We start from the raw sequence: 14,956 nt of genomic DNA, 5'->3' as shown, positions 1-14,956 counted from the left end.
TCGCCGACATACGCCTTTTGTAATCTTAATATCAAGTATTAACAAATAATCTTTTACTAATACAGTTTAAACAGATATGCCATTAACTTGCTCTTGGAATTGGACCATAAATTTAACAATAAGGAATTTTTCACTCTACTATTCACTCAGGCTATTATTATTCTAATTAGAATCGCATTTTTATCGGAACTACATATAAATAGATTGATTTGCGGTGCATAAGAACGCATTTATTTCATAATGACGACATGACATTTTATTGTATCTCTTAAAATATAACAGTAGAATTTGAATCGTTAAAATAATAAGTAAATTTGCACAGAATTAAAAAAAAAATACAACGTCCACTAAAATTGAAAGGGTATTTGTTGTTCATAAAGTCCTTAGCCTGTCCCAGTAACATTTTATTGGAATAATTTTAGAAATAGATTATAGATATTTTTGTAATAGTAACATTTCGATAGATTTAAAATCATTTGGTGGGGAGATTTGAATTTTTTATCAACAAAGCTGGCAATAATAATTTTACGCTCAAATACTTCGTAATAAGAAAGGCTATAAGGTAGGTAGTTGGAATTCAGATGTATAATAAAGAATATTGTATGCGTGAAAGTAGTTTCCAGTTGATTAGAAATTCAAACCTTCGCACCAATTTATCGTTTAAGGATATGCAAATTGTAATCTATCACACTTATAAGCGCATGTAACGCTACTGATATTGAGAATTAGGAGTGAGGATACGTATCAGCAATATACCAAAATGAATAGTGCCTTGATTGGTGATGAAATGAAATTGAAAATTCTATAAGAATTCAAAGTACGAATGTGTGTGGAGGCGTTATATGCATTCGAAAAAAGACAGTGATTATATTATCTATATTTCACAGTATAGAAATAGTAATCATGCGGCACTCGGGCTATATTGATAATATTAAATTACGTAACTTAATAATATTCGACACTATTTATATAATCTTAATCTCGTTTGTTGAATTTCATTGTCGTAATTTAAAAAATAGAAGGTTTATAGAATGCATTTATTTTGTCTGTTTATACATTTTTTAGTTTATTTTCTACTCGTTTAGAGTTAATGTACATGTTTGAATCTTGGTAGATTATCTGTTAACAAATTAATGGACCACTCTGTTGTGTATTCGTATAGGCGGTGTTATTTGTATTGACTATTTAACTGTCGTTTAGAATTAGCATATCATCTTTGTAAAAACGTTTAATACCTATCTAACACAATGTCGCTGCCATTGGCCTAACTTTAACAAATACATAATGTTAATAGATAATAACCACTATTTCAAAATAAAGTTTTTTTAATTATTTGTTTTTTTTTTAATTCCAATATCTTAAGACTTCCCTAAGGTTTTCGATAAAAAACAGATTCATATCAGTTGACTGACAATGATTCATGACAATTTTTAGGATTCCGTACCTCAAAAGGAAAAACCCTTATAGGATCACTTTGTTGTCTGTCTGTCCGTCCGTCCATCCGTCGTGTCTGTCAAGAAACCTATAGGGTACTTCCCGTTGACCTAGAATCGTCAATCAATTTGGTAGGTAATCTGAAAACCGCAAATTTGTGGTTACATCATTTAAAATGTTTTAATTTTCAAAAAAAGATAAGGCCGGTTTTTTTTTCAAGGCCTGAACGGTACTAATCAATAAGTAATCGATAGTAGCAATCAAATTAGTAGATGCAGATGGAACCAGCATTGCTATTCAAATGCTACCAGGCGCGATTGTGCACTTTCAACTATCTTCACTCGATACTTTGTAAATATGGGTACGAAACTACGAACAGTACTTATTACTCTTAGTAGCTTTCTAATGGTGAAAGAATTATTGAAATCGGTTAATCGGTATTAATTTCAGAGTTTATCGATTACAAACAAATCTTTCCTCATAATATAAATATTATAATATGTAACCTACGTCTTAGGGCCGGTGTACATATGGCGAAGCGCAGCGCAGAGCATTTTTTACAGTCAAAGTATTATCGACATTGTCATCATTGAAATAATATCTAAAATCAATTGTGCATCCGTGCGGATATTCGCGCATCCGCGCGCAGTCGCGCGTTCTCTGGTAGAATGGTCTGGCATGCTCTGCGTTGCGCTCCACCATATGTGCGCCGGCCCTTATGGTATAATATCATTGGGTTAGAATCAGATACACACACACGCAAATTAAGGAGTTTATTCTCATAAAAGCAATGCACATGAGAATATAAAACATTTGAATAAAACTTACTTAAGTTAGGTCTTGTTCGCGACAGGTCGACATGGCAATCAGAGTGGCCCCGCCCCGCACAGTCCCCGCGCAAACCGGGTGCGGGATAGCGCCTCATACCTCGATTGCTATCTCGACCTGTCGCATACTGTGATTAAGACTCGGAGGGTCCAGGGTTCGATCCCAGGTTCGCATCTATAACTTTTCAGTTATCTGCGTTTTAAGCCATTGAATGTCACTCGGGTTAATAGTGCAGGTATACATCGTGAGGCAACCTGCATGCCTGAGTCTGTCAAACCCTTCTCATCCTGCTGAGTTCAGGAGGAGAGCGAAGGCCCGATGGTTATGATAATGAGTTTAATATTATCTCTCTGCAAGATCTCCTGTGTCTTCAGTGGTTTTATTTACATGAGCAGATTTGGTTTTCTTTGAAGTTTTTTCAGGTTGTGCAGGCGACTCGATTTCTAGCGTGACTGGTCCATCGTTTTGCAAGGATACTTGCATGTATGCGCCGAAAATGCCATCTGTAAATAAGAAACTAACTTCGAATCCAACCCTTCAGGTTGTGTGCGTCCATTGTTGGACATAGGGCTTTTTAAGAGTGTGTCACCAAACATGGTCCTCCTTCTTGATGGATTCCCAAACACACACTCAATTCACACTCAATCGTGTAACAGTGTGACTTGTTGGGAATCTATCGATTTTTTGTCCATCAAGTCACACCCACACTAATGTGTAATTCGTTAGGAATTCTAATGGATAAAAAAGTTGTAACTAGTAACAGTGTGACACAATTGGGATAATGCAGTGAATTCCCAATGGGTCACACTGTGACACAGTCTCTTTGGGCACCCATCACCTTCTCATACACCCGCTTCCTGCCACCTACTTCAGGTCATCGGTCCAGCATGCTGGAAGTCATCTTACACTACACTTACATACAGTCTCTTAAACTGACTTAAAGGAAGGCAAATCGCTAAACTTAATCAAGATGAAGAACACCAAAAGTGAATTATGTATTTAGGAAAGTGCACTTTATGACTTACTATGATATTGAGATGCCCGTGGCGTTTTAAAAATCCCATAGGAGTTAGGACTCTTTGATTTCTGAGCCGAGTCTGTCACATTCCAGATTTTTGACTCTACCTATAGTGTCCTGATTGAAGGGCAAATCAACAAACAAATAGAATTTCGTATTTATTTTTTGATTAGTGATTATTTTGACTAAAAACAATGATTTCATATTTTTTTTTACCTTTAACTTTATCTGGTTTGTATTTACTTTTTAACATTTCAATAAAGTTTTCATAAAATTCCTTTGAATGTTCTGATGGCATTGCAAGATGGAAATCCGGTTTGAGACCCTGAAACCAAAAATGTATTTTATTACATTCATTATATTGATAGGACACAAAAATAATGCCAAAAGAATAAGTAGCTAGATTTTAAATGGACTTCGCCAGAAGACTCGCTTCTTCACCTCTTCATTCAGCTTCACCTACTTGACCTAAAGTATGACAAACGAGAATGCGTGGAGTCCTGTTCACTTTACTATCTCGTATACAACCTTAGGAAGATGGCAGATTGCTCTGGCACAAGCTTTCATATTTGGTGAGGTGTGAAACAGAGAGCTATTTTCGCTGGGACGAGCCTAATGGCAGAAATTACCTAGAACTGACTGACTGAGACTGTACCTACCTTCCATGTGTTGTATAGTGTGAACTGACTAACACACAGGACTTCAAAGTCATTGTCAACAAGACTTTTCTTCCATTTCTTTTCATTTTCATCATCAAATATTCTTATGCTTAAAATTTTTCTAACCCTGTAAGAAATCATAGTGGACATTAATAGTAACTGGGTTAAATTGCTTAAGATAGGTATTCAATGTATTAAAGTCAATATATAGAGATATTATTAGTTTCGTAACCAGATTTTTATCAAAAGTGTGAAATTATTAGGTGCTGCAGGAAATTACTTTTTGTTGACAAACTATTTTTACCTCTTCACAACCTTTCCTCAAAATCAAGAACTCTTTTTTTCAAGAGTTCTTATTAAAGTACTGCACATCTAAAGGAAAAACGGAACCCTTATAGGATCACTTTGTTGTCTGTCTGTCTCTCTGTCCTTATTAAAGTGGACACATTATAAAAGCTAATATCAAGCAGATGAAAAGGAAGCAAAATTAAAAAATAAGAATGACCACAGACCACTACAATGTTGGGCTATTGTTAAATGTTAAGTCTATTTTCTTTACTAACTTTAAAGCTGAGAAAAAAAAAAAGAAAAAAAAAACTTTAAAGCCACAAAATATACAATACTAGCTGATACCTGCAACTTAGTCCACATTCATCAATTAAATGGATGGGTAGTGAAAAGGTAGTAACAGACACACTTTCATATAGATGAGAGATTAAAATAATGAACCTACTTACATATATTCCATATCTTTAGCATTGTCGGTGCTACATATACCAATAAATACTAATGCTCCCTGGCCAATACTGCTTACAATTTCTCCATTCACTGTAAATCATCAACATAACTTATTATAAGAAATTTCACAAAACACTCTCAAATTCTCAAATCTGATGGCAGAAGGGATGGTTCTTAAGGATTGGCCTAGCTGTTTAGCGTGGATATGCAGCTAGTATTTTTAGCACTATAATTCTACATAGGTATGATCCAGCTAACTATAAGTACAAGTTTAATAATGAGTTGGCACCTATTTTTGTCAACATAAAACTAAAGTTATGAAGGTTCCAAACATGCATGGGTCTAAGAAGGAACGCAGTACAAACTCGGCTATGTATTATTTTATCATCATCACACAATGTGATTGGAAACTAGACTAGAGCATGTAGTTCACTTCACTTCCACAATGTTTTATCATCACTTGAAGCTTGTCGGATCAGTTTAGAATAAAAGCAAATTGTTTATAAAATGCCGGTAACTTGCTGGGGCGAAGAAAAAGTGTTTAAAAACAGTGCAAAAAATTTTTTTAATGCCATAACCTAACCTAAATAATTGTGATGATAATAATAGAAATAAAACTGAATCTCACCACTAACTTTAGCATTCATGACTCTTTGTATTATTGCTTTCATTATAAAAATTATTTTGCGCTATGATTTAAATAGAGTTAGAAAAAGCGTGAATGTTTACAATAAATTAATTATATACACTTTTTTGCACAGTTTTTTTTTTCTTCTCGTCTGGCTTTACATAGATTAGCCAATGTCAGGTTTGTTTTTTGCACAGTTCACACCACCTATAATATTGTTTGACAGTTGGAGGGTGACCAGATTTAAATTAATGATCCTGCTAATTGCTGTTTTAAAAACTGCTATTTAAATAATTGAGAAAATGCTATAAATTATTCATTTTAGAAAAGCTCCAATTTCTTACTCATGATAGCCAAGACGAAACCATCTAATCCTTCAACAAATAATGATGATGTTCTGATCACAGATCACTATTATACCTACTAGTCTGGTTCTGAACATAACTTTATGAGGTTTCATTTTCTTTTTGATTTCATTGCATTGCGCATATAACAAAATAACTATCTAACTTTTTATCAATCACTACGAAAAAGATGTTACAAAAGTGAAGAAGTTGCAAGTGAGAGGGAACACTTACACAGGTTTGGAGGATTCTCGTAAAAATATTCCTACTTAAAGAAATTGGCAGTATATTTAGAAAAACCAACCAGTTTTTATCTAAAATGTGAAAAAATCTGCGCAAAACTATGTTCCGTATCCTGCTAAAATCGCAGGATTCTGCTGAATCTGGTCACCCTGCATTGCACATGACATGAGTGATGTGTCAACTGTGAAAGCTGACAGTGGCAGCTTCGTGGCTGACAGTGACCACAGAGTACATTCGTAATTGATAAGCCCGCTATTTAAAAAAAAAAATTACGGCACTGAATACAGAATAATCTTTTGGTGGTGAAGGTGAAGCAAGCTGATATCTAAGATCTAGGGATTTTGATTGATAATAATAATTTAGTGGTCTGCATGATGTCATGTAAGTTATGAAAATAACCTACGTAATCATAATCATCTTACTAAACTGAGCACGGGTCTCCTCTCAGAATGAGAACGGGTAGGCAATAGTCCACCACGCTGCTCAATTGTGGATTGCCACTTGGCAGACTTCACACACCTTTGAGAACTTTCAGGCATGCAGGTTTCATCACGATGTTTTCCTTCACCGATAAAGCAAGTGATAAACTAATCAGGTATGTGCTTAGTTGCTTAAAAACTCACATAATTCTGAAAATTGAGAGGTGCGTACCCAGGATCGAACCCCGGACCCCTCTGGCCCCGACCGATATCTTAACCACTGGACTATTACAGCTTTTCACTAGGAAACACAGCTACAATACCTATCTCCTTATAATATTTTGCTTTGTATGGGCCATGGAGATTCACTCATCGCTGTTCGCAAAAGGATTTTATATTAGGAAAACGGAAAGAAAATATTTAGGTATTAATCATTCAGACTAGTTTATTTTCAAAATAACAACTAAAAGTTTTTACCCATAATAAATAGAAAACAAATTTTAAGCGTAAAAACTTTAGGATATCCTAAAATTAGACACAGGAAGTGTTGTGCATTTAAAATTACAATACTTAATACTTGTTAAAGTAGGTTTTTGATTTTATGTCGCGCAATAATACTTTCAGGAGTTTTAATATAAATACTTTAAAGCTACGTTTACACTTGTACAGATTTACTTAATAAAAATTCAAAAAGTCTGCAACTTTAATTCCGAAATATTTTTATTCAAAGTAAATAATTGATCTTGGATGCTAATCAAATTAGAGTTCACTTGAAACAAAAAATACAAATGTACACGTAGTTTGCAAATCATTTAGAGTTTATACAGTTTTGGGCAATTTCTTGCCGGACAAAAATTAAAGAAAATTGACTTAGAACTTTGGCATAGTACCAATAAAAATATCAATATCATTATAGTATTATAATATTACTTATATCAAATATTTCTCCGGTGGGCGGCGAAAAATAAAATGTTTCTATAAACCTACTAAACATAATATTAGGTATATTCTTTATTATAATAGGTAAAGTTTTATTGCAGACTGAGAAAATACACGTTTTTGTATTCAAATTCAGGCATTTTTCGATAAATCTATTACTTTAATTTACAAAATGTGTTTCATTAATATATAAGTAATTATTTAGTAATAACTAAGTCACAAAATTAAGATGCAGTTATACAAAAACATATTTTAAATATAACAGATTTTGTGAATGTGTCATCAAAAATCATTTATCTAGAAACTATGTAGGCAAAATGAACACAGGTTTTGGTAGATCTGTGTGCAAATCATCTAAAAACTATTAAATGCTTTCTAGATTTTAATTTATTTGAATCTTAAAAACAAGGTATAGTATTACTTAATTATAAAACCTAAAGAAAAGAATCCTTCTTGCAATTAAAAAAAACAGATAAATTAATTAATTTTACTGTTAACTAAGAGTATTTTTCATATTCAGCTCATTGTAAGTTAGGTACAATCCTAATTTTGCACGACAAGATTAACAATATAATTTTTAATTACAATAAGGCGAATCTTTAAAAGTCGCGAAGTGTATAGGGTCTTTTATAAAGCTGGCGGTTTATGTTCAAATGTAATGAAATGTAGGTAGATCAAAATATTCAGCGTAATTTTAATTTGCTTTTTCAAAGATTAGGTAGGTAGGTACCTAGTGTATTTTAAACTTTTTTTATAACTGGCCTCACGGCTTTGGATTCTGGCCATTTAGGTAAGTACCTACAAAGTACCTATTATACCTACCTTATTTGTACTACCTAGAATCAAAATATTACGCTTTCAGCAAGGACTTGAATATACCCAATTATTAATTATTATTATTTAACTAATTAAAGTAATATTTATCTACGAGAATATAATTGAATTGAAAAGGACTAAATCTTAAACCATTTAGGTAAATACCTTGTTTCCTTAGAATTTTAGTCTCTGACTAGGTCTTTTTTCGTTCTACTGTTTTTATAAGAATATCTAGGTACAATTTTCTTTATATATAATACAATAAAATAGGGGATACGAAGATAAATCTAGATACATTAACAGCCTCGTGAATAACAACCTCAATAGTTTACAACAAGAAGGTTCCCTATATTAGCCACAACGTTTTTAAATAAGACACTGCATTTAAATATTATTGCTGGAAGGTAAATAAGAGAAACGTCTGTCAAAATACCGACACTTTAAACGCCGAACTTTGATATCAACAATGTGATCCGTAAAGGTACCCACGCACTTGAACTGAACTGCAGCTAAACTGCGCGTCGCGTCAGCTCACTGCCGCGCGGCGAGAATATCGTGCGGGGCGCTGATGCGACGCGCAGTTCAGCTGCAGTTCAGTTCGAGTGCGTGGGCACCTTAATCGTTATCCGTTTTGATTTGCTGACATTCTTGCTTATGCTATTAGGCTCAAGGCATATTGTTATCTTTTCTAAAATGTTATGTAGCATACTAAATTTTAACTACACAATCGACATAATAGGTACATTTATAAAAATCATTCTCTAGTGATTTGTTCTATATAATACCTATCTAGTAAGTAGGTACCTAGATTGCGTAGCCGTGGAGATAAATTTCAGTATAGGTACTTTGTAACATTTTAGAAAAACGCGTCGCGTCTTTTTGATTTTGCGTTTTTGCGACAATTTCCTTTGAGCGTTAGCTACCATAATAGTAGGTCATTATTATTGATCACAATGTGATAATCCCAAATCCGATGCTAGAAATACGTATTTCAGATAAATTTACCTTCGCCAATAAGTACTTAAACAAAATAACTCTAAGAGGTAAATTACTAATTAACATGTTCGCAAAAAATTATCACAATATTATATGACAAAAATTCAACCAAACGTTATAACTAGGTACCACAAATTAATTTAAAAACTAAACTCATTCCCATACATTCACACATTCACTCGCCATCACAAAATCCCGTCATGTTAGCTGAGACTCGACGAATAGTTTTTCTCGTCTGTACAAGTCCTGCTAATTTCAAAAACGAGTTACAAACGTTGTTTTCATTACAACCTGTAAGTCAAATTAGCAGCTGTCTGCACTTTTGCATATTTTGCAGTACATATTATTTGCATTTCGACGACGCGACGCGAGACGGGGCGATGCGAGTCTTGACCACATTCTGGACTTGAATGCAAAGGGTGGAAGGTGGCTTTGTAACTCTGCACCTTTTTGCGTTCAGAAAATTGTCAACTGAAAAGTCGATCACCCAGTCTCATCTTACATGACAGTACCCGTAATCAACATCATTCCCTTTTTAATCTTTCGGCTCTATTTTCAAGGGGAAATTCCGCGCTTCTTCCGTTGGCTGCAAGGTGATGAGGCCAGCGCCGTATAGTCGGACATGTTCCAAGTATCGCCGCCTGTTCTCAGGATTGCTCATGACCGAAGTTACAAATTCAGAGGTCTCCTTCTGTAGGGCGATAATTTTCTGTTGGATGAGCCTATTTTTTTGCATTAACGCAATGGTTTTCCACGCCAGCTCGAGAATGACCCGGTTTTGGGTTGTCTTGTCGACGGCCGCTTGTGGTACCGGGACTTGTACCTGCACGGCTGGTGCAGGAGCTTCCTCGGCCGGTGTCGGCGAGGCCAACCATTGCAGCCTTTGAAGACGCCTGGCCTCACGAAGACGGGCTAAATGAGACCCTGTAACAATGGAAAAGCTTTATTAATATTTTGTTTATCCAAGTGAATAGACAAAAATTAATTTAAAGGTAAATTCGGTGTAGGTAAAGAAATCTGAAACAGCACAGAATTGTCGATTTTAATTTCCTAATCATTTTAGATGCGGTGTTCAGGTCGAATTGATAAGTATCACCATAATAAACTTATGCGTCGTGTGCCTTCTTTGAAAAAATGTTTGACTGTCATCACGGCAAAAGTATCTCAAAGTATTTTCCGCCGTAACTTTTAATTTCTTTTAAATAAAACTGTTAAAGTTAAAAAATGTGTCTATGTTAATTTACTTGATACTGTTAACAATTACTCAAGGTTGTCCAACAAAAACAATGTATTTAGTACTACGTCTAGTTAGTTAGATCCACTCTCTCTAACTCAGCAAACGACATTGAACTACTGTTTCTGTTTACTCGACCATTCGACACGTCTTTACAGAGTTTGAAAGTTTCCAAGTCTATGACCTAGAAAGGCTAGACTTAATCACTAACACACATTCACCTTAATTAAATAAAAATGTTTAAAATATTAGTTTTAAGAATTATTCGATTACAAATTAAAATTACTGAAACACATCGGAATACTACTATCTTTACGTATTCTACATAATATCGTCATTTATTTTGCATTTCCAAAACTGAAATGATTAATTAAATAAGGGGTCCTATCTATTTATGTGGCTATACTAAAATATTGTATACTTAAATAAATAAATTTCACACTGGATGATGATTTTAAACAATGCAAGAATTTTCTGTGGTAGTAGTAGATCAAGTGAAATAGAGACAAAAATCAGTCTCACCAAAAGCAAGAACTATTATTATAACAAAGTTGTTTTTACGGCAAATTCAAACAAAACTTTTTGCGGATACCTTTTGAAATGGAATTCTAAAAGGAGACGAAAAACTTAACTTGGGAAAACTTTCAAACAAACTTGAAATAAAAGTTTTGTAGCATTTTGCAACTTGATGATGCTATTCATTATGATTTTTTAGCAAGTGGGTGTGACAATGTGGCTAATTCACACAGTACACGCTGATCTAAAATGATCTAAATGTAATCTAATTTAATTTAGAGATCGTGTACCAGTAGCACATGAGTAGATATCCATACCAGTAGTACAATAGCCGCAATGAAACGAATTCAAGGGGTAGAGTACGAATCACGCAAGTTGCGTTGTACTCGTAGTCACGTTACGATGGCATACGTTCAAAAACCGGCCACCAACAAATACAACGTGCCATTGCCACGTGCGGGACAGGAATTCGACGTGATCACCTGTGTCACCGTCTACAATGTACGTACCTACCTAACTTTGTGTACAGAATTATAGCGACATAGTCACGATTGACGATAACATTATTTCGCTCCGTCCGCCGCGTGGAAAATCTGGGAAGCTGAGATCTATAAATCGTACCTTGAGCTGAACTTTATTAAGACTTTACTTAGAGTTAAAATAATACAGATTTACGAGTAGGTAGGTATGTGAGAGATACACTAAAATGGGCTTAAACAAGGATGCTAAAAGAGGTGTTGCACCGATTCGAAGCGCCTCACTGAGCGTACCGGGAATAAAAATTTCATGATTCTAGGACAACGGGATGTACCCTATAGGTTTCTTGACAGACACGACGGACAGACAGACAGACAGACAAAGTGATCCTATAAGGGTTCCGTTTAGGGATTACATACTAATCATACTAATACTACTAATACTATACATACTCGTACTAATCATAATCAACCCATCGCCAGTCCACTACTGACCACGGATGTTCTCTCAGAATGAGAATACTTTATAGTTTATACCATAGTCTGCTACGCTGGCGCATAGCGCAGATTAGTAGACAGCTGCCGTTATAAGTAAATAGGTAAACTGTATACTTTAATAATAACAATTGTGACGTAGCTTAAAGGAAAAATAGTTCTGAAAATTCGTGACTATGACGCGCACGCTAACATGTAGCTTATACTAGGTAAATAAGCACATTAGTCATCATGGAAACAGTATTTTCCATATCGATAGGATCTGAGTTATCTTGAATTCATATTGTACAGTATTGTCAAATTAATTTATCCCAGAAAATCTTATTGCAAAAAAGGAGTAGATACGGGTAGAACCTATATAGGCTCTTCCAAATTAGTCGTCTTCCATCGACTGCATGGTCACTTACCACCAAGTGAGTTCGCAATCCCTTGATTTGATGATAATTATCATCAAACGAAAAAATCGGTCAAGTGCGAGTCGGACTCGCACACGAAAGGTTTCGTACCATGCCTAAACATTTTTATGTAGGATTGCAAGTTAATGTGATTTACTTAGTAAATTATTTTTTTCGTGAACACATTTTAATTTTTTTTTTGTAATGTAATCACAAATTCATGGTTTTTGGATTTTTCCTTTATTTCTGCTACCAACCAAATTTCATGATTCTAGGTTTCTTTATAGACACGACAGACAGAGATTTTCTTTTTGAAGTACGGAACCCTAAAAATGGGTAGGTGTTCAACTTCTGTCTAGAGTCTAGACTAACGCCTACTACCTATCCTCCTACGCGCTCCTTGCAAACAGAAAATTAATAAATAGGTACTGAGGTACTTATTGCAAACACGTATCCATACTAATATCGATATTAAAGATACGAAAGCTGTTTGTCTGTTCGTCTTTTACCATTTCACGATCCACCCGCTTGATCAAATCTAGCGTTCAGCACTGAGCTATCTTGCATACCGGGCAATGGCATAGATTAATTAGTTTTATCCCGGAAAATCAAAGTTCCCACGGAATTTAGATCTAGTTTAGAAAAAGCCGTGTTTATTCTGTTGAGTTTAACTTGTATCCATGATTAAAGTAAAACAATAATAAAGCAATACTGAACTTTCAAGAAAGCTCATCTTCAGTATAAAAATAAATATAATCAAATACTGAAACTAACTTCTGTTGGTACACTTAATAGTTACTATACATAACAATAATGCTTTTTACTTAACTACATATTTACTTTACTTTTTTATTTAACTGTCTATTTCGATCACTTTTCTAGCAAGAAAATTAACAATAGAATCTCCCATTTATAGAAAAAAACAAGGGGTCACGTAAAGTTAAAATTACAGCTGAAAAAAATAAATGTTTCGCGACATAGCCCAGTAATAACACTCATTATTTAAAACTGTTTTCCAACGGTATGATAGGTCAGTGCCTCATGTTGTTAAGGCTTCGCGATTTTCTTTAATAATCAAGGTAATTTTATTCCAATAAAATATAAACTGACCTTTTTTAATTTTCCTTATCCTTTTTTCACACATATTTATATAACACAGCTTGGAAACACAAACACAAAAATAACTCGAGTGGTTTCTGAACGCGAGATAGACGCGTGCGAACCGTTTGAGATTCGAACGTGAAGTTATAAGCGCCGGGCCGGGTTTGAAAATCGAAGGCCCGGATGGCTCGCGTCGCCGCACCGGCCATGGAGATAGCGCCACAGAGCGAGATGGAAAGTCGTATTGTCATCCGGAAAATTTAAATTTCCATTTTTCAGGCGCTGAAAATCATTGCATGAGCTTTGGCAGAGTGAACTAGCTTTGGCATTCTTATATATGACCGACACATATACTACTTGCACGAAACGTTTTTGCTCAATGTTCTGATACGAACTGCTAAGATTTGATACCCTTCCGGCGTCCATATTCACCTTTAAGGCAAGAGTGATTCGGCATCTTCTAATCAAGCGCGCTCCAACCTCATTATTGCTTTCCATAAAGCGGAATTTACATTACGAAATTAGACATTAAATTCATTATCAGTTGCACGTGTAAATGTCTAATTTAGTAATGAAATGTTTTTCAAGTTTTCAGTAATCTAAATTAATTTAAATATTTTAATAAGTAACCTCCAAGTTGAACTGCTGCGATCAGCCATATTAAATAACGATTAATGTCAGAATTTATCCAAAAATATAAATGAAATGTTATTTCGATTCTAATTACGAAAGTAGAGTAACTAGTTGTACTTGTTACAAGTACATTCATGAGTTATCATGAGTTACGAAAAAAAATCGTTGCCGGTTTTTTAGAAAAGTTGATCTGCCCCTTGAATAACTCCATGTTGAAACTTACTGGCAACAGCACCGGAAAAAGTCGTTGTTGGGCGAAAGCACAATTTGTATGGTTTGGAAAAAGATCTGGCGTACCAGACACCCAGGTGGTAAGGGTATAATAAGGCAAAGTTAAAGTCATTTATTCAAATTGGGTACTATAGTACACTTTCTGATTGTCAAACAATTATGTCGTGGTGATAATTAAATACGTTGACTTAAAACTAAAGCTTCCTATAATTCCTGTGATTTTTCCTATTCTCCAATAAATCGAAAAAAATTCCCTGAAACCAGGGTAATTTTTTTCAACAAGCAACACACAACGAGGTGGGCCAAACGCCCCTCGCATGGGTCAACACGTGCGTGAGAATACACGGTGTATTTGTACTATACATGCCTCTAGATATATTATGTCAATTTATGTATGATGTTTCATTGTCTTCCGTTTTCCATCGTACTTCCTTTTACATTTAAATAATTGTATTTTCCATAAGCATTACTATTGGTTTGAGACCATAGATATGTTTTGAGACACTCATAAACATTTTTGATCGTCAGCCCACTACTGAGGACGGCTCTCCCTCTCACGGGAGGAGAATGTCAAGGATTTAGGCCATAGTCCACAACGCTGGCAAAGTGGAGATTGGAGGACTTTACACACTTTTGAAAAAATTTGGTAAACTCTTAGATCACTAATAACAGTAATAAGTATTTAATATAATCAAGTTAATGTTGTTTTTTATGATAAAAATTGGTTGAGTATAATTGTTTTTTGCAGATTATAGCTGTCAATCCTCATTTTTTGTGTATTTTCCTTCTAAAATTGTTGTGTACCTAAGGTCC

General features: G+C 34.7%; 3 protein-coding genes across 5 annotated transcripts in view; 1 reads left to right on the top strand and 2 right to left on the bottom strand.

The window, feature by feature from the left end:
• Positions 1-1,334, top strand: part of LOC123876891 (microtubule-associated protein Jupiter-like) — a 196,842-nt gene extending 195,508 nt beyond the window's left edge. Inside the window, exon 7 of the mRNA XM_045923292.1 lies at positions 20-1,334. The gene's annotated coding sequence lies outside the window, so the exon portion shown is untranslated. The remainder of the gene's footprint in view (positions 1-19) is intronic.
• Positions 1,335-2,194: 860 nt separating this feature from the next.
• Positions 2,195-5,439, bottom strand: LOC123876892 (D-aminoacyl-tRNA deacylase). Of its 3 annotated transcripts, none has more exons than XM_045923293.1 (5): positions 5,306-5,439; positions 4,677-4,767; positions 3,940-4,066; positions 3,497-3,605; positions 2,195-2,765 (listed from the first exon to the last, which is right to left on the bottom strand). In XM_045923293.1, the coding sequence occupies exons 1-5, from the start codon at positions 5,346-5,348 to the stop codon at positions 2,605-2,607; spliced, it is 531 nt and encodes a 176-aa protein (XP_045779249.1). In that variant the 5' UTR covers positions 5,349-5,439; the 3' UTR covers positions 2,195-2,604. The 3 variants fall into 3 exon arrangements, with proteins under 3 accessions (XP_045779249.1, XP_045779250.1, XP_045779251.1); XM_045923294.1 differs by having other exon boundaries at positions 5,313-5,439; XM_045923295.1 differs by lacking the exons at positions 2,195-2,765; positions 3,497-3,605; positions 3,940-4,066 and having other exon boundaries at positions 4,673-4,767.
• Positions 5,440-8,634: 3,195 nt separating this feature from the next.
• On the bottom strand, positions 8,635-13,448 carry LOC123876821. Its single transcript, XM_045923186.1, has 2 exons — positions 13,289-13,448; positions 8,635-9,986 (listed from the first exon to the last, which is right to left on the bottom strand). The coding sequence occupies exons 1-2, from the start codon at positions 13,320-13,322 to the stop codon at positions 9,598-9,600; spliced, it is 423 nt and encodes a 140-aa protein (XP_045779142.1). The 5' UTR covers positions 13,323-13,448; the 3' UTR covers positions 8,635-9,597.
• Positions 13,449-14,956: the final 1,508 nt, after the last annotated feature.

This window comes from Maniola jurtina, chromosome 22, assembly GCF_905333055.1.
Source record: "Maniola jurtina chromosome 22, ilManJurt1.1, whole genome shotgun sequence".
NCBI classification, from domain to species: Eukaryota; Metazoa; Arthropoda; class Insecta; order Lepidoptera; family Nymphalidae; genus Maniola; species Maniola jurtina.
Note: the sequence above shows the minus strand (reverse complement) of the source record. Positions and strands in the feature narration are given on the sequence as shown.

Bases quoted from the DNA above. Each gene is read 5' to 3' on its own strand.
- LOC123876892 (XM_045923293.1), bottom strand. From the start codon at position 5,348: ATGAAAGCAATAATACAAAGAGTCATGAATGCTAAAGTTAGTG. The intron at 4,067-4,676 runs GTAAGTAGGTTC...GATTTCTTACAG, and splicing joins GCTAAAGATATGGAATATAT to GGTTAGAAAAATTTTAAGCA. The intron at 2,766-3,496 runs GTAAAAAAAAAT...TCTTATTTACAG, and splicing joins CAAACCAGATAAAGTTAAAG to ATGGCATTTTCGGCGCATAC.
- LOC123876821 (XM_045923186.1), bottom strand. From the start codon at position 13,322: ATGTGTGAAAAAAGGATAAGGAAAATTAAAAAAG. The intron at 9,987-13,288 runs GTCAGTTTATAT...CCATTGTTACAG, and splicing joins GATAAGGAAAATTAAAAAAG to GGTCTCATTTAGCCCGTCTT.